Raw genomic sequence first — 23328 nt, forward strand, 5'->3', positions numbered from 1 at the left:
ATTTCGTCTGCACGTACACGGACAGAAAAGCAAATAATTGGGTGAAGTAATTTCTACATTTTGTGACTGAAATTTTGGGAGTTTCTCCGGGGGGGAATGAATTTTCTTCGGGGGGGAGATTCCCCCCGGGCTACCCCCTGAATTCAACCCTGGTTGTTCGGTGGGGGTCAATGTTGCCAATTTTGGGTAAAGTCGCTAAATAAGGGGAATTCGACCTCAACGATAGCGTAGGTTGACCATAAAATTTTCAGTTAAAAACGGGACAGGTTCTTGCAACCCTAGACTTTTAGATCTACCTTTGTTCTTATCAGTGCCTTGATATCAGATTTCCTCCTCTCTCTCTTTGTTACAGAACGGGTACTTATGAAAAAGGAAAGACACGTTGAAATTTGTTCAACACACAACCAACTGCTAAAACCTCTGCTGCCTTTCGAGCAGTACTGCGAACTATAGAGTATGTTTAATATAGGGAATTTCAGTTCAATTTTTGCCTCTTTGTTATTATTAATTATTAATACTTTTAAAAGGAGTAAAGATACTGGGTTTGTTATTTACTTCTTTCATTTACATAGAACGGGACGAATACTACTTTTTCCATCTACTGACGGGACGGCCGGGACACGCCACTAAAACGGGACTGTCCCGGTCAAAACGGGACGTATGGTCGCCCTACGATAGCGACAAAAAATATTTTTTTCCGATTGGAGACTTTTTTGGGTGATTTTTAAATGACGATTTACCTACTTACACATTTAGCGACTTTCTGCTCCAAACAAAATGTTCATCTGTAGAGAAGCATTATTAGTTCAAAACAGTTTTTACGTTCTTTTTTTCTGTTTGTTTGTTTTAATCAGCGCAACTGATGAAGAGTTTGGAAATACAGCATACTCACTGCCCCACAATCCTGCATTGTTATGTTACCCTTGCCCTCTAACGAAGAACAACTACAAACTTGATGTCCTTTAGTTCGCAGAGTTTCCGTTGAGAAACACACGTAATACATCATTACCGATAGCAACAAGATTAGCTATAGATTGCGTGAATAAAGGCGAAGAAGATGTTTGTTATATTTGTCCTTTGGGGTCTTTTAATTATTCTGCACTTTTTCTTTTACAAAAAAATGATCCCTGAATTAAAGGATTGGTTGCGCCCTATTTACAAAGATGTGAGTAGAACCAGCGGCGCAAATCTGTCTTCAACATTGGGAGGGGGGGGGTAAGACCGTTACCATACTTTTTTTTGACGATGTCCAAAATACTTATGAAGTTGAAAAACAATGTTCTGGAGGATCAGAGTTGTTTTCAGCGTTGGGAGGCTGCAGATTTGAGGCTTATTCTGGGGGACATCTATTTTATCTCACGTTCCTTTGTAGCAATCGGACAAAAATAATCAAATTTCTCCCAAAAAACACATTTCAAATCGGATTATTGGGGAGAAGTCCCCCTCAGTTCCAAGATTGGAGGGGACATGTATCCGTCATCCCCCCCCCCACGGATTTGCGCCAGTGAGTAGAACATATTGTTTAGTTTACATCTACAACTTTAAAACAATGCTTATAGACAATGAATTTCTCTATTATTTTTTATAGCGACTTTTCACCCAAAATTGGAGTCGTCATATCCCGTTTCGCAAACTTATTGCCAACATTTTGGAAACTGGTTGCGAAGAGAGCTACAATGGATGAGTCGAGTTATTTCGTCGCTTCCGCTGTGAACCTAAGTACAAGATTCCAAAGAGATTAAGAAAAAATGAAATGAAACCTTTGAGTTTTACGTCCCACAGTTATGCCGGTTAGGCTAAAGGAGACGCTGATGATAAGCAATGAATGAAAGGTGGAATGAAGAAAGTGGAAGGAAACGGGAGAACCCCGAGGAAACCCACGCACAAGGTGTTTGTCCATCACAAAGTTCATTTGACGGGGGCTGGGATCGAACCCGGGACCCCAAGTACCGGAGGTGAACGCTCTACCACTGAGCCACCGCAGCTCTTAAGAGATTAAGAGTCACAAACATAGTCACTTTCAATTTTGTAATATATATAGGTCTATATATTGCATCACTGACTAATAACTAAAATCCTTGGATTGTATATATAAAAGTCGCCCCCTGCCCGTAAAAAGCTTCATTCGAACTCGGAATCGAACAATTGCATCTGTAAAACAGTGCTGATTTGATTTTAACGTTCCTTTCAGCAGCAAGGCTGTATGAGACGTGGACCTACAGATTAACGTGGAATCCGAACCACATAAGCTCCGGCCGGGAATCGAAAAAATGAAATGAAATCTTTGAGTTTTATGTCCTACGGTTATGATGGTTAGGCTAATGGAGACGGTGATGAGTAATGAATTAAATAGTGGAATGAAGAAAGTGGGAGGAAACGGGAGAACCCCGAGAAAACCCACGCACACGGTGTTTGTCCACCACAAGGTTCACTTGGCGGGGCTGGGATCGAACCCGGGACCCCAAGCACCAGAGGTGAACCTTCTACCACTGAGCCACCGCGGCCCCCGGCCGGGAATCGAACCCGGGTGTCCCACGCCAAAGGCGTGTTCACTAACCACTTAGCCACGAGGGAGCTCATCTATAAGGCAGTGTAAGCAAACAAAAAAACGCACACTGGATGTTTGCGCAACTGAGGATCAAAACATTCTCAATGGAGTATGAGAAATAGTTAACGCCAATCAAAGTGTGCTTTTGCTTATTTATTACTTCGTTAATACTTAATTCCTTCTAGAAATAGTGAAACTATACTATGAAGAAACACTAATAAACTAATAACAATTACGTTGTATTTATTACCACACCACGACCATTTTTACCACCCATAGAATTTGAACCTAGTACTATACTGCATTAGTCACGCCGTAACGAAAGATGAACATCTGGCACTCGTAGCTGTTGAAGCTACCTGTATATCACGCGGCCTGCGTTGGTACTCCTCAACATAAATACCTCACAGCCCAAAGCCAGGAAACATCACAGACAGAAGACAGGGGCACAAGCAGTGCCTGACACTTCACGAACTCTAAACCCGCCAAGACTCAACTCAACATGACCTTCAATTACGTTCTAGAAACCAAACCAATGCTAAGGCACAAACTTACCAACTTCCTATATGAAAACACAAGAAAAAAAATCTAACTTTTTTGGTTCCAAAGTGATGACATAACAATAATACTAAAAAGGTTTTAATTTTCAGTAACCCAAACATTAATTAACTAGGGAACATAACAAAGCAAAAATAAATAAAAATAAAAATAAATTAAATTAAAAAATAAAAATCTGACAAGTAAACTCTCCCTGACTACTTTTTTTTTTTTTTTTAATTTCAGTGAGGCTGTAAAATATGTTAGTATCTTCGTAAAATATATATATTTCAATGTAAACAAGTTCTTTAAACAAAAGAAAGCTTTGTAGTAGAGCGCTTACCTCTGACGCGTTAGGTCCCTGGTTCGATTCCTGCTCCCGACAAATAGCCTTTTGGTGAACACTGTAGGTGTGGTTATTCTTAAGACTTTCCAGTTTCCTTACATTTTCTTGATTCCACCATTATCATGTATCTCATTGTCACCTTCTCTCTTACATTGATGTACAATCATGGGGCGTTAAACTAAAAGCAAAAAAAAAAAAAAGAAAAAAAAGAAAAAAAAATTTGCAAATATCCTAGTAAAAATGAGTTTTCTAGACTACACAAGTGGCCCCGCGTAGGGTAGTCGCTAGCGCTCTCGCCTTCGGTGCGAACGGTTCCGGGTTCGATCCCGGGGGAGAACTCGGTCGAAAAAGTATCAAAAGATTTTAAGTCCAGCCATCCTGAATGAGGTTTCCTTGGGTTTTCCTCATTCACAGCAGGCAAATGCCGGAGTGGTACCTAACATATAGGTCCCAGGCCGTTTTCTTCCTTCCCCAATCCTTTCTTCCCTTCCTTTCCCCGGATAGTGTACTCGCCGAGGAAAGTCATCCCTCATATGGGGTAACAAGGCCATTGATGCCGAAAGCCCAGAAATCTAAATCCTAAATCTTCACTACACAAGGAAATTTCCGCGCTGAAAACGGTTTATTAGCAATTATGTTAAGCAGTCCTGTAGTAAATCTGCACCAAGTAATAAATCGTCACATATAAAATGGAATGAATAAACACATAACATTCATTTTGCTACCTTGAAACATAATATGTTTCAAAACATTAATATTCAAAGTTTTTTCAAAATTCAGATTCACCCATTCCATTCTCCTCAATCATTTACGAGTTACAATAGTAAGAATTGTAGTAATAAACTACATTACTTACTTAGTACTATATTAAAGCAAGTTACACTAAAAGAATATATAATTAATGGGAATATTTAACTAAAGTAATAGTTAACTATTGTACTTACCCAGGCTTCCCAGGTTTCCTTCCTCTCTTCTGTTCCGTTTGTAAACAACCTCGTTTCGCAAGCAAAAGACGGTAGTTCAATGACGTCAGCCATGGCGAAAGAAAGAGTGTCTATAGGCGGTCTGGATCTTACACACAGATGGACGTATATAACGTATAGCTGAAGTATTTAACATACGTATACGTATGTAAAATACAGAAGATTGTTAGATATCAGACATCCTGCAGAGACATGATGTAATATCTAAGCGGGTAAAAGGCAGTACCTATGTAGTATATGGATAAAGTACGCTCCGTACAGATTTCCTTAGTAAACATAACGAATCCTTGTATTTGTACAATATACCGCTGTCCGGATAATGGATTTTTCTCAGTGTGACACTGCACCTGCTTGCTACAGTTTTTTGTTTCGAGTGGGGAAAAATGTTGGGATTCCTCGGGGTGACACTGCATCTGCTCGTTACACTTTTCGTTTCGAAGTGACAAAAAAAGAAGCTTTTATCAGATGTCCTCGTGGTGACATTACATATTCTCGCTGTACTTTTCGTTTCGAGGTGGAAAAAAACTTTTGTAGGATTTCCTCCTGGTGACACTGCACCTGCTTGCTGCACTTTTCGTTTCGAGGTGACAAAAAAATAACTTTTGCCGGATTTCTTCCTGGTGTCATTGTATTTGCTTGCTACTTTTTTCGTTACCAGGTGAAAAATAAAAATAACTTTTGTCGGAGTTCCTCGGGATGACAATTCACCTGCTCACTACACCTTCCTTTCGAGATGAAAACAAAAATGTCTATCCGTGGCACTGCACCTGTTCCTTAGAACTTCCGTTTCGAAGAGAGAAACAGAAAAGGAGGCAAGTTAACGTGTTAGTGATTGTTTCCTCTTGTAGCATGCTGGTTGTGATCGATGCAATTAAAATGGGAATCTCAAACAACGTTATACGAACCTGTATGCCTTATACGAGCTTAAACTAGGAGCACTCACTATAAAACGATGAGAAAAATATACCAGATACTCTCCAAGGAGGTGGTAAATCAGCGGACAGTATAACATAGATTTTACAAATTTAATAAGACAATGAATCCATCGGTAGCATCAAGTATCCATAAAGAGCCATAAACAAGGAGGGACTCGAATGTTGAGGCCGATAATGACCAAACATGTAAGGCATGGACAGAAGCGTCTAATTGCAGTGCAAAGACCATTCACCAACACTTCCATAAGTTAGAAAAACGGTTTAAAGTGGGTCAATGGATACCACATGAGTTTACTGCGACTCAGAAAATGATACGAGCAAATGTCTTTTCGTTGTTGCTATTGTCACGTCAGAAAAAGGATTATCTGACGTGCGATAAGAAGTGGGTTCTGTTACAATATTTTACTCCGCCGTCCTCACATGATAAACTATTAGCGACTGGCCAGACGATCAACGTATGTATTTGCAAGAATCGGAATATGTACATATGTGCATGAATAAGTAACAGTGTCACATGTACACCACGTGAAAAGTTTGGTTTGTATAGCAAGATATTTTTTTCAATTAGTATTGAAAACAGAAGTGGTTGCAGATTTCTACCACTTCTAATTTTAGTAAAAAAAAATATTAGAGTGGAGATGTAATATATCATTGGACGCTCAATTGATTCCAGGAAACAGTTTCTTGCTATCTTTTATCGTGCTTATTGTATACTGATCAAAATTAAAACCGATTTCTGTCATTTCCGGTTTAAATATAAGGCTTAAGAGAGAAGGTTTTTACGTACTCTTAAGATACTTAATAGCTTTCAAAAAACCGCTTCCGGTATCTCTTACTGTTTCTGCCCTATGTAAATAATATTGAAACCGGAAATTGTAGTGGATTTCTATCACTTCCGGTTTTCATATTCCCTCCATCAAGTCATCCTAACTTTTGACTCTTTGCATCCTGGCCAAAATTGATAATTACCCATGAAGCGCTTGAGATTTTCTGTCTCTTAGACGGACGGGAGCACGGACACACACTCTGAATATATAAAGCAGTTTTGATAAACCAAACTCATTAGAAAATTGAACACGGCAGAGCTAATGCTTGCGAATGGCAGATGAATTGATAGCCACACAGTGGTAAAGTTAACCGTGCCACAATTACTCGGTTGGGAAACGTATATTCATTTGCCATATTCCCCGGATATTTCACTACCGGATTACCGTTTATTTCCATTTGTAATACAACAAGCTACGGGAAATGGCAGTTATAAAACCCTCGACGAAGCCTTCCACATAACTCACTTCTTTGATTCTTGCTCCACTAAGTTCTTTAGAGACTATTCCACACATATGTGACCAAATTAATCTTACCAAATAGTTACGAACATCAATGACGCCAGCTGCGATAGTGATCGATTTGTCTCCCCTGGTTCCGAACAATAACATAGTTTCCATTGCCGTAGGCTCCGTTGCAGAGCTACAAAGGAGATCTTGTTCCATTCCACTTACTCAAGTTCCAAGAGTCAACTCATATTTGCCACACACCTCTTTCGAAAAGGTCTTTTAAGTAGTTCAAATCCACAAAAGTCCATTACACTTTCGTTAGCATATTCCACATTAGCACATAAGCACATAAGCACTTAAGCAGGTTTCTTGCTTATGTTCTCGTGATTCCTTCATACGCTGGTAGAATGTCAGGTGTGTGGTGAAGCTTTGATTCGTTGGATGCGAACATATGAATATCTTTTCGTAAATTGCAAGTAGCTCCTACTCGTAAATCGGCTTTAGGTTTTCCTCCGGGTAGTGCTGCGTGTTGATTTGAACCCTGCGAGTTTTCACTTTGTCTCAGTGACAGTGGTCGGTAACCACCATGAACTCTTCCAGGAAAGGCTTCTTTTGCATTTCGGTCACACTTTGTGAAGCGTTTCACTCCTATTTCACTATAAGTGATGACTCTTGCATTTTTCAGAAAGGTACATCCACGTCTCATCGAATGTAGCGACGTACTGCTACCTTCTATTGCTCGAACATCTTCCAAGTGCAACACTTCCGTTCCCATCGGTGGGCATGATTAAGGATGACTGCTCGCCTTGAAGATCTTTTCAAGATTCAGTGCTAAGCATAAGTTGCGGTTTGGCAGTTTCCAAAGATGCATTTAGATGATCCACCATCTGCCTTAGAGTTACGGGATTATCTTGTATATATATTTTGCAAAGTATCACCTGTATACTGGTGATAAGTTGCGTGCACATCCGTAATCTCGTTCTCTTTATTGCAGAATTGAACACTGGGGCTACGGAATCCTTATACCTGCCAATCACAGTCTTCGTTAAAGTCAAGCTGCTGTTATCATCCTTGCGTTTTCACTGCTTCCTGATCATTGAAACACTAACATTTAAGTCGCAAAGGGCTACAATGTAACCTTATGAAAGGCGATTAAGTTTTGGCGGCATTTTTCGGCCCATCGAAAAAAGACTCACAGTTCGCACACTACGATCCTGATAAACGAGAACGACCAAGGTCGGGCAAGGTTATTCAGCACGTGTGGGGAAAGGACTCATATTTGGCCTATCATGCGCGGAAAAGCCTTCTGTAACAAAGTGGGTCCCACGTCTTCTGATTCCCAAACAAAAAGGCACTCGGTATCTCCTACCCGTGAACAACTTGAAACTGCTAGAACGTAATGTGAGCGTTTTTGTCTGACGATTCATGACTCTGGAACAGTTTTGGGTACACCATTACGAGCCAGAAACAAAACAACAATCAAAACAATGGAAGCACCTCTCCTTCCCTACCTCAAAGAAGGCAAAAGTGATACCCTTCGCTGGCAAAGTGATGGCTTTTTTTATTTCCAAGGTGTGATATTATGTGATACCATCACAGGAGAATACTATAGTGACCTTTTGAGAGAACTTCGAGTGCAATTTTTTTAAAACAAAGCCACAAATGATGTCCAGAGGCGTTCTCTACCATTATGACAATGCTCCCAGCCACACATCAGCAGTTCCTACGGCTACTATTCACGAATGTGACTGAATTCTTTCCTCGTCCACCCTGTTCTCCAGATGTAGCCCCCTCAGACTTCCACTTGTTCCCTAATTTAAAAATAGAGCTAGCAGGACGACGTTTTGCAAGCGCTAATGACATCATGACAGCTGTGGAGGAGTTTCTGTAGTCACAACCTAAGGATTTTTTTTCCCTACTAGGATAAGAGCACTGCAACACCGTTGGAGCAAGTGTGTTGCTGTCCAAGGGGATTATATTGAAAAATAAAGGTATTACCAAATCTGTACTTCTTATAGTTTCCTCAATTCTCAAAAGTTTTCAGTCATCCCTTGTATTTCATTCTGAGGTGACCAGGTGATTGATATTTATAATTGAATACCAGTTTCTTGAAAACTAGCTTTCCTTCACAGTTGGCTTCTTTCTTTCACATATGAGGCGTTCAGTACACAAGGGAATTAAGTCCAATCACTAAAGTTCTGAGAAAGGAAACAGTACGGTACACTTAAGAACACGGGAAAATTTAATTTTTTTTACATCATAAAAGTTATTTAAAATTTCTAGACATGAATGTTTTCCAGCTCTGAACAAGGAACTTTAAGAACCAAGGTCTTAAAAGATCAAATATATTCAAAATGACAAAAATACAGAGATGACAATTCAGCTTAACGTTGCCATGCTTTTTTTTTTTTTTTTTTTTTTACAAGTCTTTCATTCCCATCAGACGATGGGCGGGCCGCAGACGGTTATGCCGTCTTTTAGCTGTGATGCAACAAATAACAAAATCTCTACAAATAGAACTGCAAGTGTATTTAGTATAATTTCCCATAATTTTACTAATACATCCTACAGGCTCTCCATTGAGTGAAGAGGCAACCCATAAATTAAGACAACATTATCGAGAAGAAAGATTGCTAATACAGTAAATATCCTTTTAATGGGGTCATGCATTCCACAATTAGATATTGAAAACTGTCATCTGTTGTCAAACAAAACAGTAGATCATTATCAAAACAGTTTCAAACTGATCATTATAATAAAATGTTGATTGAAGAAAAGGTTTTGGTGCAGAATTATCCGTCATTATAATATTAAGGTTAAAATGAGTGAATGCATATGAAAGACGATTGGTTAAGATATTAGTTTCCATTGTCGGCACATTTCTGCAGAATGTAGGAAAATAGTATTTTACATTTTCAAGTAAATTGTTACTGTTGTCAAACCATTATATGGGATATACTAGGGTTAGAAATGAGTAAGTGCATACCAAAGACGACTGTGTTACATACTACGAAGTAAATTCAAGTTATAACACCACCTATTTTTTTTCTCACTAACTAGCCACAATACAATTCTGTCACTTCTCGACGTGATCTCCCTGCAGCCGTACATATTTTTCACAACATCGACGCCATGATTCCGTGGCCTCAGCGAAAGCTTCTTTAGGAGTCTGTTTTGTCCACTGGAAAATCACTGATGCAATAACGGCACGGCTAGTGAATGTGCGACCAAGGAAAGTGACATTCATCGTTGGAAAAAGCCTAAAATCGCTAAGAGCCAGATCAGGTGAGTAGAAAGCATGAGAAATCACTGCGAAGTCGTTGTTACGGAGAAACTATTTCGTCACGTTCGCCCGATGCGCTGGCGCGTTGTCTTGGGGGAAGAGCACAGGTGCAGCCTTTTTCGAGCGTTTTTAACGCAATACTGGAACAAGTTTCTTCTTCAAATCATCTTCGTATGATGCACCTTTCACCGTAGTATCCTTACCTATGAGTAAGGATTACTCCATCGCTTTCCCAGAACATGGATACGATCATGTTTTGAGCACTGGCGTCTACCCGATTTTTTTTGGCGGGGGGGGGGGGAGTAGCGGTAAAGCTGTGTGCTTCCACTGAGCAGACTGGCTCTTCGTTTCTGAATTAATAAACGGTATCCATGTCACATGCCGCCATCACACGTCAACATTGCCTGACAACATGCCACGCACAAGCCTTGTGGTCGTCCGTCAGCATTCGTGGCACCCATCTGGAGGACGCTCTTCGCATTTTCAGATCTTTATGCAGAATCGTGTGCACAGATTCCACGGAAAACCAATTTTTGAGGCACTGTATTCCACACTCATTCGGTGATCCTCCAAAATAACTTTCCCACTTGTTCGATCATGTCATCAGACGGGCTTGTGCGAGGCCGAGATTGTTTTGGTTTGTTGTCACACACTGTTCTGCCTTCTTTGAACTGTCACGCCTACGAACGCACATTAAACACATCAATGACATCATCATCATCCGTATCTCTCAGCTGGCGATGAATTTCAAACGGTGTCACACCACGCAAATGGAAAAAAAGGAATGATTACACGCTGTTCTTGTAATGAAAATGTTGCCATTTTACAAGTTAGTATCAAAAATAGAACGCTACCGGTAGAGTTCTGTGTGCCGAACGATGTTGACATTTATGTTACGCATTGACAACGAGTGCTTGCGTATTTCAAAATAAACAGCACGTTTCTCTCTGTTACCAGTCCTGACTTGAGGAAAACTGTTTGAAGGTTATAATTTGAATGCATCTCGTAATGTCCACCAGCGGAGTATTTCTACACGATGTAGGAAACCTATATTTTATGTTCACAAATGTAGATTTACTCCATTAGAAGTGCTCTAACCTATATGATTTTATTCAATATCAACTGTTTTTGCATTATCCTCTATATGTGCATTCTCTCCGTCGCTGACGCGATTGCTTCCTACGGATGCACCGCCGTGTTAAAAGCGTGAGCTCCCCTATTGCGTTCCTGCCTTCACTCGGTTAGATAGCATTCTCGCTTTCAGTGATCATCTATCACTAGTTGATTTGTGATTTTTGCACAGTCGTTTTTATGGCGTACTTCAGGGGGGCTACTTATACCCGTAAGGGGAAGCACATCGGTTTGCATGCATATTATCCATCTGTACGCAATTATTTGGACATGTGTCAGAGTAATAGGAGTCCAGAACGTGTTAGAGAATCACCTGACCCAAGAAAAGGACTTTTTCATATGATGGACTAACCTGCACCGAAGAAAGTCATTTTAGTATTAATTCCAAACCTCGAATGTGTGTGTGTGTGTACAGACATTTTTCCAGAAGATTTGGTCAAGGGCACAAGTGCAGTTTTGCGTACTGTGAATTACTATCAAGTCCCAAAAGTGCAGTTTCATTGGTATAAATTTGGAGCTCAATATATTATGGACCAAAGGACAGATTGAATTCGTGCCTTATGTATGTATACAGGTTGGTTATCAAAATAATGGGAAAACCTGAAGAAAATGCATCTTACTTTATTAATATGGCATGTGTCCACAATTAACCTCCAGAACAGACCTGACTCGTCGTGAAACAGATACACTCAACTTATAAGTGCTTTCCAGCTCATCTTTATGCAGTGGAAGATTCAGTTGAGTCAGCGAAGGTGGATGCCGATATTTGCTCCAAATTTGAACACAGGAGTTCAATAATGTTACGATCTGTTGATTGGACAGGGAAGGGGAGAATTGCAGTTCATTCTGATGTTAATGAAACTATGGCTTCAGTAGCTCTGGCAACGTGATTAAGCGTAGCCATCTTGGAGAATTACTCATTGACTGGAAATCACATCTGCACCATAAGATGCATGTAGTCACCTATGACCGTATAATTACTGGCAGTAATGCGTCATGTGAGATTAGTCACAGGAAAAATGGAATAGATGGAAATTACGAGCCACAGCATCAGAGAACCGTTGTCATATTTTAAGGAAGGCATGAAAGAGTCAAGGGCATAATATTCTTTGGACGTCCGCTATGCATACGCACGATATATCTTGGAAATAAAGTGAAGGAGAACTAGGTTTCGAATTGTCAGTGGTATGCTTTACATCGGTATCACGTTCTAAAGCGTTATTGGCAGTAATCAGCGGTTTGCAAATTGCAACCCAAACATGGATTTTCAGCTTATTCACCTCCGGTTAAACTATCATTGTCCTAATGGGTTGTTCCAACTGCTGATTGAGTTCTACAGCCACTTTTGCCGCATTCAGTCTACGATTCTCCATCTGGTATTACTTTTCTTCAATGTTGTTTTGCCATGAGTTTTGTAGATTGCCATTATCTTGGACCGGTTTTCCTCTAGACGCACATTAATCACCTTAGATACACTTATGCCAATTAGTCGCGTACTACGATTTGTCTTTTTTAAAAGACAGAGAGTTCTCTCATTTTGCATCGCCATCGTCTGACAGTTTCAACACACACCTCCGTTCTACCTTGCCTGTAGTATTGCAGATAAAAAAAAATAATATTTCAATTTAACGTCCCACAATTATCCCTGTTAGCCTAAATGAGACGGTACAAATAATCACCTAAGACACTACTAATAACGCCGGAGCGCTGCTATCGCATCCTTATCAGCTCACACGTCTTACGTGTTTTATGTTTTCAAAATACCCTGTTGCTTGCCTTAACTACGGATATTTTGATTTCGAAATTGTACTACAATAACGTTTGTAACACTTTTTGTTTCTTGTATCTTCGATAAATAGGAGTGCAGAAATGGACTTCTTTGTAAACCCTTACGAAAACGCTTTAAATGTAGTTCAAAGGTTCAAGAAAATTACCTCCCTAGTTTAAAGGTTAAAGAATTTACCTCCGTAGTTTAAAGGTTATTACTAATGCTCTTATTATTTTTAAATAACCATTTAACATTGATTGTATTGCGAGTAACATTGATATTAGAAGCTCCTGATTTTTATTTGTCTCTGTATTTTAGGACTTCCATATATTCGAGTGATTCCTAAGGTGACAGCTGTTGCTGGTGAAACGCTTGTGCTCAAATGTCCTGTAGCAGGTTTTCCAATTGAAGAAATCCGCTGGGAAAGAGGTAAAAATTTCTTATTGTTTATATAAGTCTATTCAAGAGAAATACATAGGAATAAGTACCGAGACTTTTTATGTGAATTTGAACTACTGTATGTATTAAATTCTCCACTTGTTTGCAAGGGCGCCGATCCTGGAGAGCAAGGGGGCCCGCGCCCCCCTAAAGCTCATGTGGGCACCTTGGATTGTGTTAATGAATATACAATATTTGGCATAATTTGAATACAATTTGTCTTAAAATCCTCATATATGTTTTCTGCATCTGAATGTTTCCCCCGAATGTTACAGAGAAATCGGCGCTCTTGCTTGTTTTTTTTTCCAATTCTTACTTTTGTCTACAATTTAAGCAACTGTTATCTGATATATTGTAAGTGATATAAAGTACAAGTACAGTACATGTACAGACACGTCGAAATAATGTACAATGATGTAATACAGACGTCTGAAAGGAAGTGTTTAACACCGAATTCAGTTCTCTACAAGTCTGCAAAGTAGGGTTATTCAAGTAACGGAACTGTTTGGCTTAAATTTTTTACCCTAGGTTTCGGTTTCCGAGCCTGAACCGGAACAGGAACCGATTTTCCTTTTAAAAAAGAAAAGAATTCCGTTCACTAGTTTCTGATTACTAAAACTGCTATCCTGAGAAAATCGGTTCTGGTTCCGGAACCAAAACCTAGTTCTAGGAGAAAAGACTCATTGCATCCATTTACCGGAACCAATATTTAACAAAATATTTTATCTTTCGTTACCGTAGGTGCAGGCCCGTAGCCAGCCCAAAAGTTTAGGGGGGAGGTAGAAGTTAAGGGGGCCCGACCCAATCATATTATACTTCAACACTGTATTATAGTTCATTTGCAAGCCTACTGTGAAACTTTTAGGGGGGGCAGCCAAAGTTTAGGTGGAGCTGCCCCCCTAGCCCCCCGTGGATACGAGCCTGCGGAGGTGTTTTCCTCGAGTTATAATTTCACAGTAGCATAACATCGTTCTTGAGCTAACGAAGTTTGCAAACGATAATGATGGTGAAACTGTTATTATTACATACGTCAATATGATTTTGGTTTTAGGTTTCGTGTGAACAGACTCGATGTGGAATTGTATTTCGGTTTTGTAAACAGAACAGATTCATGAAAATGTATGTTCGTTCTCCTTCTGAAGCATAACGAAACATGGTTTTAGGTTCTTTTATGTATTTCGTTCTCTTTCTGGATTGAAACGTTGGTTTAGATTCCAGAACGGAAACTCAAAACATTTCCGGTTCCGTTTTCATTAACAACCGTGGTTCAAAGCATTATTAGTTCTATCTATTTTAACGGGTGGCCATTTTATCACGCAACCGACCATTCTATGTATTACAAGAGTCAGTGGCGTATTTAGGATTTTGTTTCGGGGCTACGCACAACACGGAATAAACACTTATATTTTTCCTTTTGGGTGCCGACAAACTTTAATGAAATTGTGTATATAACAAATTTATTTCAGGAGGGGCTGGAGCCTAATAACCACCCCTTTAAATACGCCACTGACAAGAGTATATTTGTTTGCTGAAAACAATTAACTGCTTGTGATTCTACAACTATAAGTTTTACGATTATAAGTCATTAGTCTTCCAATATTTCCACACCCAAAAAAATAATAATAAAATGAAATAATAAAAAAAGGAACGCCGGAAGTATACGCCGTGATCGACCGTAAGCACAAAGTCAAACTGGCCCAAGAGGTATTATGGCAAGCGGACTATTTAACATGGAGTATACAATATAGTCACTTAAATGGCGTGACAAACATCTTGGCATTTGAAGGCGGCGCTCCAAGTTCCCTTTAAATGCTGCTAGCAAATGCGAGGCCAACGATACTGCCACGTTTATTTTGCACACATCCACGTGTATTCCCTCTCACCTGATCGCGCTGTAGTTTGCCTGATAGCCATAGCCTCACCCCTTTACCACTTGGCAACGTCGCATCAGAGCTTGCGTTTTATTCGTTTAGCTGAAATGCCAAGATGTTTGTCACAGACTTTAGTTTTAAAGGCAGTAACGATGAGTGATCAACATAGTCTGATTATGTTAATGTATCGGTTCGAACTAGGGCATAGCGCTATGGCAGCAATCCAAAACATATATTACGCGAAAGGAGAAGGTGTAGTGAAGCATAGCACGGCAACTTGTTGGTGCTACAAATTTCGTGCATGTAGTAAAAATGTCGAAAATCAGCCAAGGTCCGCTTCCCCCAGGGTAACAGATTCTGAGTTTATACTACACACCATTGAGGAAAATCTCTCCACCAGCACACGACAGTTGTCAAACTAACTCGGCATGTCCACTGCAGTGCGTCAATTTTTTCACTAACTCGGAAAAAACATCAGTTGTCGTATTATGTCTAATGAGTTGACCTCAGCTCGGACCTAGAGAAGAGTGCATATATGACGACAACTGCTCCAAAATCAGCGTAATGTGCTTATTTTAAAGTGAATTGTAATATGGGACGAAAAGTGGGTGATTTTTTCAAAAATCCAAATGTGCAGAAACAGTGGTTGAACAAGGGCCAACTTCCAGAACTGTCATCAAACAAAGTTGTTTTGGGCATAAAATCATGCTCTATGTACTGTAGAACTACAAGGAGGGCAATTCACTCCGAGTTCCTACCTAACTAGAGATGGGCACGAGCGAGTTCGAGCGAATTTCCATTGAAACTCGACTCGACTCGAAAGAGACATCTTTGAGCTCGACTCGAGAACTCGGCTCGAAAAATTTCCCTTAACTCGACTCGAATTTGACTCGAGTTTCGAGTCGAGTCGAGCCAAATCGAGCCAAATGTGTGTAGTTCCAATTACTTTCTTCAAGTATCCTACATAGACAATATAATTATTATCAATGTTACTTACTACTACTACTACTACTACTACTACAAATTATTATTATTATTATTATTACTATTATTATTATTATTATTATTATTATTATTATTATTATTATTATTATTATTATTATTATTATTATTATTATAACAATATTGTGTATATACATGAAAGACAGGTAGTTTGTATCTGAATACAAAAAACTGGTTGACTGTTGACCTCGGTAATCGTCAAGTCTAGGAGGCAAGGGCATCATTGACGAGATTCTGGATTTGAATTCCGAAGGAACAAGTATTTAGGCTCGAGCCAAAAATTGTTAAAAGTTATAAGGCGCCGGCCAAACATGTTCAAAACTGTTTCGACCCGGGTTTAGGATTCTCAACGGCTCGAGCGGCTTGGCTCACAGCTCATTCATTCTCGAGCCGAGCTAACAACTCACCCAACCGAGCAGGCTCAAGCCGATGGCTCACCTGAGCCGAGTCGGTGGCTCATCATAACCGAGCCGGCTCGAGCTGTTCGCTCAGTTGAACCGAGATGAGCAGGTTGACATCACTACCAGGGTTGAGCTTCTGCTTGGGCTCAAAACTTCGACAGTGCAATTCTCAGTCTTGATGATAACAACTATATACTTACGACTTACTATATACTTATATTGGTGCTCACGACTTTTGAGTCTGTCTCGTTAATCGAGACGAGAAGGAGCGAGCAACACTAAAAATATCACCTCGTGAGCAACACTAAAAACAGTTCAAATTACTGCTTACATTTCTCATGGCTTTCGCTCCCCCAGTCTAATCAGGCAATGCTTTCAAAACGAGTTAAAAGGAGCTGAACGAGCGAGCCATTTATCAAACTCGACTCGACTCGAAACTCGACCTGAAAATAGTGACTCGACTCGGAACTCGACTCAAGAAAGTTACCTTTGACTCGACTCGAAACTCGACTCGAATTCGCTTTGAGTTTCGAGTCGAGTCGAGTTTTAGCTCGATTCGTGCCCATCCCTATACCTAACGGTCGTACGTTAAAATCTGACCTTTATTCAGGACAGTTGGAGCAAATATATGCTGCTCTACGTCAAAAATAGCAAATGTATGCTGCTCTACGTCAAAAATAGCAAATGTATGCTGCTCTACGTCAAAAATAGCAAATGTATGCTGTTCTACGTCAAAAATAGCAAATGTATGCTGTTCTACGTCAAAAATAGCAAATGTATGCTGCTCTACGTCAAAAATAGCGAATGTATGCTGCTCTACGTCAAAAATAGCGAATGTATGCTGCTCTACGTCAAAAATAGCGAATGTATGCTGCTCTACGTCAAAAATAGCGAATATATGCTGCTCTACGTCAAAAATAGCGAATGTATGCTGCTCTACGTCAAAAATAGCGAATGTATGCTGCTCTATGTCAAAAATAGCGAATGTATGATGCTCTACGTCAAACATAGTGAATGTATGCTGCTCTACGTCAAAAATAGTGAATGTATGCTGCTCTACGTGAAAAATAGCGAATGTATGCTGCTCTACGTGAAAAATAGCGAATGTATGCTGCTCTACGTCAAAAATAGCGAATGTATGCTGCTCTACGTCAAAAATAGCGAATGTATGATGCTCTACGTCAAAAATAGCGAATATATGCTGCTCTACGTCAAAAATAGCGAATGTATGCTGCTTTACGTCAAAAATAGCGAATGTATGCTGCTCTATGTCAAAAATAGCGAATGTATGATGCTCTACGTCAAACATAGTGAATGTATGCTGCTCTACGTCAAAAATAGTGAATGTATGCTGCTCTACGTCAAAAATAGCGAATGTATGCTGCTCTACGTCAAAAATAGCGAATGTATGCTCCACCTTGTCCGTGAACCAAAAGCGCACTCAGCTGCAACAGCATAACGCAAAACATACTCGGCTCGAAAAACGCAACAAAAATACAGGAATTTAATGGAACTACGAAATACAAACCATATTACTTGAGACTTGTAATATAATTTTCGACAAACAAACCACATCTATGTACTGCGACGTTTTATATCAACTGGAGGAAAACGCTTCAGAAAGTTTCCGAGATGCAAGATCCGAAACCTTCTTTTCGTGACTTAGATCACTAGCAAAACTATAGGACTTAAGCAATATTCTTTATGGGGACATGTTTAAAATTAGCTACTACTTTGATAATATCGAATGTAAAACGTGAAAGTTGATACTTCTTTTTTAAAATATTATTGTCATTACTTTTTTTTAAATTTACTTGCATTATCGTACTTGTGTATGATGCGACAAAATGTTTATTTTTGTTATTTAATGTCCACGTAACAGAATAAAATACATAATAATAATAATAATAATAATAATAATAATAATAATAATAATAATAATAATAATAATAATAATAATAATAATAATAATTTCTCATTGCCAAAAATGCTATACAAATTTATAAATTGTTAGGTATATTAAAATTTATTTAGCTATTTTTCACGCGAAAAGCAATATCGAGCTCCTTCGTGGCTAAGCGGTTAGTGTACGCGCATTTGGCGTGTGAGACCCGGGTTCGATTCCCAGTGGCGTCACTCAGTCGAAAAAGTGTAACACGCTTTTCCAGGCCAGCCACCTTGAATGAGGTTTTCCTGGGTTTTCCTCATTCATACCAGGCAAATGCCGGGGTGGTACATAACTTATTGGTCCCAGGCCGATTCCTTCCTTCCCCAATCCTTTCTTCCTTCCCTTTCCCCGGATAGTGTGCTCGCCGAGGGACGTCATCCTCAAATCGTGACGGGCTAAATGGCCATAGACGCCGAAAGCCCAGTAATCTAAATCCTAAATCTTAAATCTCGGTGGGAGTTCATGTGGTTCGGATTCCACGTTAACCAGTTGGTCCTGTCTCATATAGACTTGCTGCTGAAAATGACGTTAAACTCAAAATCAACTCAACTCAAAAAGCAATATCTATAAAAACGCCTACATATATTATTATTAATAATAAGGATGTGGTTTTTCGCAGTGTTCTGAAGAATGTGAAAAATCCACGACATAGCAAAACATAAAAACTGGAGACGCCTGCAAGCCTGGCCGCGCGAAAACGCGTTGAGAAGAATCTTACAAGAACTGGAAAACTAATAATGAACGGATTACACTTTTAATAACAGACAGTATAAAAGAAACAAACTCAAAGAAGGAGTTTATTTCGAAAATAAGAAGAAAAAACACATAATAACGAGGAAAAAAATCACAAAAGCACAATTTTTCATTTAAAGAGAAGGACAGGGGAAGAAGATGTAAAACATAATCTATTCTAAACTAAAGCACTATAGTTTGTAGCTACTTGGAGTAATTAAAAATTACGTCATAAAAGACTAGAAAAGAAATTAAGAAAAAGGATTATTTTCCATAAAGTATGAAAATAAAACGAATACAGAAAAAAGACTGAATAAAATTAAAGAATATTTTCTTTACACCTCTGTTTTTAGTTTTTTTTACCTTCAGAATGAGAAGAAAATAAAATAAAGTACCGAAGATTTCATTTGGACGCTTCTTCATAAACGTAAGAAATTTTTCCAATATAGAACTTACAGTAGTTAACAACTCAGAAACTTTTTCTCTCTCTTCAAGGAAACAATATTTTCTTTTTAAAAGAAGGAAAAACTAGGAACAAAACATCATAAAGTCCTTTTTGTTTCCTGGAAAAGGAACGTCGTCGTGTGGAAGACACAAACAAAGGAAAATTGCATTTAATTGCTTTCCTGCTAGAATTGCTGTAACTTGTCGATGGAGAGTGACCAAAAAGACATTTTTTTTTTTTTTTTAATTTTGGTTCTGAGCAACTTATAAGAGAAGATTGGTCGTTGTCTTTCCGTCAACAGAAAAGGAAGATTTAAAGACAAAAACAAAGTTGCTTTGAGAACAAAGAATTTGGTTAAGAAAACACCGAAACACAAAGAGGTTTAAGGGAAAGAACCTCTTTCTCTATAAGATTTCCAGAAGGAAATTGCAGACAGGTTTCCATCTAAAGCTGCGAAGTAAGAGGAGACTTGTGCAAAAGAAAGTAACCAACATTAGAAACAAACTACAGAAATAAAAGCCAATATAGACAATTGTAAAGAAAGCAAACGTACCAACTATAACCTCTACTTTGCCCTAGGTTCGTTATATTAGAATTTCTGGAACTAATTAAAACGTAGTTTACTCACTAAATGTTCAGTAATAACACTCAAGATAAAATATATTTAAACTGATGTATTTTCCGAAGATTTTCTGCATTTACTTTTATATTTTTTTTTACAAAATTATTTTTTTTATAATTGCAAACATATCCACCATTAATGGCTTCTTTACGTATTATATTTGTACTGTCTAGAAAAACATGTATATACCAGGTTATCATAAAATAAGTACGTATCGCTGTTCAGAGAACTCGGCACTTGACAGAATGCAACCAACCCTGGTGAGAGCATATTTGGGAACATGCAGAAGTGATTGGTGTAGAAAATAAAATTAGTTCCAACAGGTTGCCATAGTCCGACAAATTTCGAAAAACTTGATTTCTCCCCCAAAATTTTCATTTTCGTCTTCTTTTTCTTTTACTAGTTTGGCCCGACAGACACGAAAGTTACCTTGTTGGAGTGTTTGTTCCATAAGCTTTCCAACGAGGTATAGCTGATATGTTTGTGACAATTAGAAGCGTGGCCAACCCTGCCGATATTAGCGTATACCACAATCTATCGAAAAAAAATACCGGATGATCCACGTAGATTCGGTGCTCCGAATTTTTCCCTCCATTTCTATTGCACCTACACCATTCATTTTTTATATCATTGTCCCCAATGTCTGGCGTAAATGTGAGAATTTTTTTCTTGCGTACGAGCAATAACAGCGTTGCCATAGTCCGACAAATTTTTAAAAAATGGATTTTCCAACCAAAATTTTCATTTTCGTCTTCTTCTTCTTCTTTTACTAATTTAGCCCGAGTGACACGAAAGTTGCCTTGTTGGAATGTGTGTGTTATACGGATTCAAACGAGGTATAGCTGATATGTTTGTGACAATTAGGAGCGTGGCCAAGCCTGCCAATGTTAGCGTATACCACAATCTATCGAAAAAATGCAGAATGATTCACGTAAGTTCGGTGTTCAGAATTTTTCCCTCCATTCCTATTGAATCTAAACCCTTCATTTTTTGATATCATAGTCTCCAGTGTATGGCGTAAATCTGAGATTTTTTTGCTTGCGTACGATATTTAACAGCGTTGCCACAGTCTGACAAAATCTGAAGAAATGTATTTTTGAAAAAAAAAATGATTTTTGTCTTCTTCTTCTTTTACTAATTTGGTCCGAGAGACACGAAAGTTACTTTGCTGAAATGTCTGTTCTATAAGGTTTCCAACGAGATATAATTTGTTTATGTGTGACATTTAGGGGCGTCTCTAAGCCTGCCAATGTAAGTGTAGACGAAAATTTCTCGGGAAAATAGGAACAGGATGATTCACCTAGATTCTATCTTCCGAATTTTTTTACGTAGCTATTGTACCTTTGCCCTTCATTTTTTGGTATAATTATTATCAATGTTTGGCCTACAGGTCAGAATATTTTTTCTAGCGTAAGACTAGAAACAGTGTTGCCAGACTCTCACAAATTTCGAAAAAAATAAATTTTTCACTTTTTCTCTTTCTTTCTTCTTCTTCTTCTTCTACGGGTTGGGTACGGTAGCCTCATAAGTTATCTTACTAGAATCTTTGTTTCATAAGATTTCCAACAAGGTATAATTCATACCCATGGAAGAATTAGGAGGGGTGCTAGGGCCGCCAAAGTAAAGGTCTACGATTTTCTTGAAATCCCTGCCCGTCCTGAAAAGGTAAAACCGTTTTAGAGTAAATGAAAATGAATTGTAACATTTTTGTTTTTAATTCTTGTATTGACATCTTGTATTACTTAAGATTGCTAGAGTGTTCATGAGGACTGTTTCCGACTTCAATTGGTTTCAACGCCTAATAATTTCGAGCTCCTTCATGGCTAAGCGGTTAGTGTACGCGCCTTTGGTGTGGGAGATCCGGGTTCGATTCCAGGCGGGAGCTCATGTGGTTTGAATTCCACGTTAATCAGTAGATCCCGTCTCATATAGCCTCATTGCTGAAAGGGACATTAAACTCAAAATCAACTCAACTCAACTCAGCCTAATAATTTCAACGATTCATATAGCAGAACCTTCAAAATGTAATCTAGACTTGTATAATTATTGTATCTGGCAACACTGTTTTAAGTTGTCCACTTGTTTCAGGATGTGTAGATTAGTGCATTATCACAGGGAGACAATAGAATGAAATATGGTTTCCTAAATTTAAATTAAGAAATATTTACATAAAGGCTGTTTAGAATAAAAAGCAAACAGGTTGTAGATATTGTTTATTTAGTTTTTTCAAAGAAATTGAACATATTCACAGTGTAGCATGGCAGTAGAATTATTGTTTAGCATCTGGTTACCCTCGAGAGTTCAGTAAGTAGTATGTCTTAAGGGCAGCTTCTGATTCCTTGAATATGGTCCGCAGATGCAATAATTGCTTTGTTCGAATTTTCAGAAACGTTATACCTAAACCTTCCTGAAGAAGGTCCCAGCCCCCGCCAAGTGAACTTTGTGGTGGACAAACACCGTGTGCGTGGGTTTTCTCGGGGTTCTCCTGTTTCCTCCCACTTTCTTCATTCCACCATTTCATCCATTACTCATCATCACCGTCTCCTTTAGCCTAACCGGCATAACCGTGGGACGTAAAACTCAAAGATTTCATTTTTTCCTGAAGAAGGGTAATGATATACTCCAATTACTGCGATAGGCCAATATTAATCTACAACTCATACTAATTGGTGGACCGAATGTTACGATATAACCACAATCTGGTAGAGTCCAACCAATGATCTGAGAACCCTCAGAGAGAAAACCATATCTCCAATCCCAATTAGGGCTGTTCCGATAATCGAGTAATCGATAATAATTCGATAAAATTTCAAAACCGTTTCACCGGTAAAGAATTTTAATTTTATCGAATTATCAAACTTTCGAGACTCTCGAATTGTTCGAGACACTCGAAATGTTCGAGATTCTCGAAATGTTTGAGACACTCAAAGTGTTCGAGGCACTCGTGAGTCTCGAATTGTTTGAAAGCAGCAACTACTGAAAGATCTTAGTATGATCGTAATTTATTGAGTCATTTGAATATTTTGAAAAGTTTGGGATTATCGGAGTGCTTGGAAGAAACAAT

The 23328-nt window shown here is 38.8% G+C and overlaps 1 protein-coding gene across 2 annotated transcripts in view; it reads left to right on the forward strand.

Moving 5' to 3' along the window:
- The window catches only part of Dscam2 (Down syndrome cell adhesion molecule 2), a 558607-nt gene that overhangs the window by 344787 nt on the left and 190492 nt on the right, over positions 1–23328 (forward strand). For both annotated transcript variants that reach the window (XM_081742257.1, XM_081742256.1), the window contains exon 8: positions 13124–13234. In XM_081742257.1, the coding sequence (XP_081598383.1) occupies positions 13124–13234 (111 nt within the window). The remainder of the gene's footprint in view (positions 1–13123; positions 13235–23328) is intronic.

This window comes from Thermobia domestica, chromosome 16 (genome assembly GCF_964235325.1).
Source record: "Thermobia domestica chromosome 16, izTheDome1.hap1.1, whole genome shotgun sequence".
Classification (NCBI taxonomy): Eukaryota; Metazoa; Arthropoda; class Insecta; order Zygentoma; family Lepismatidae; genus Thermobia; species Thermobia domestica.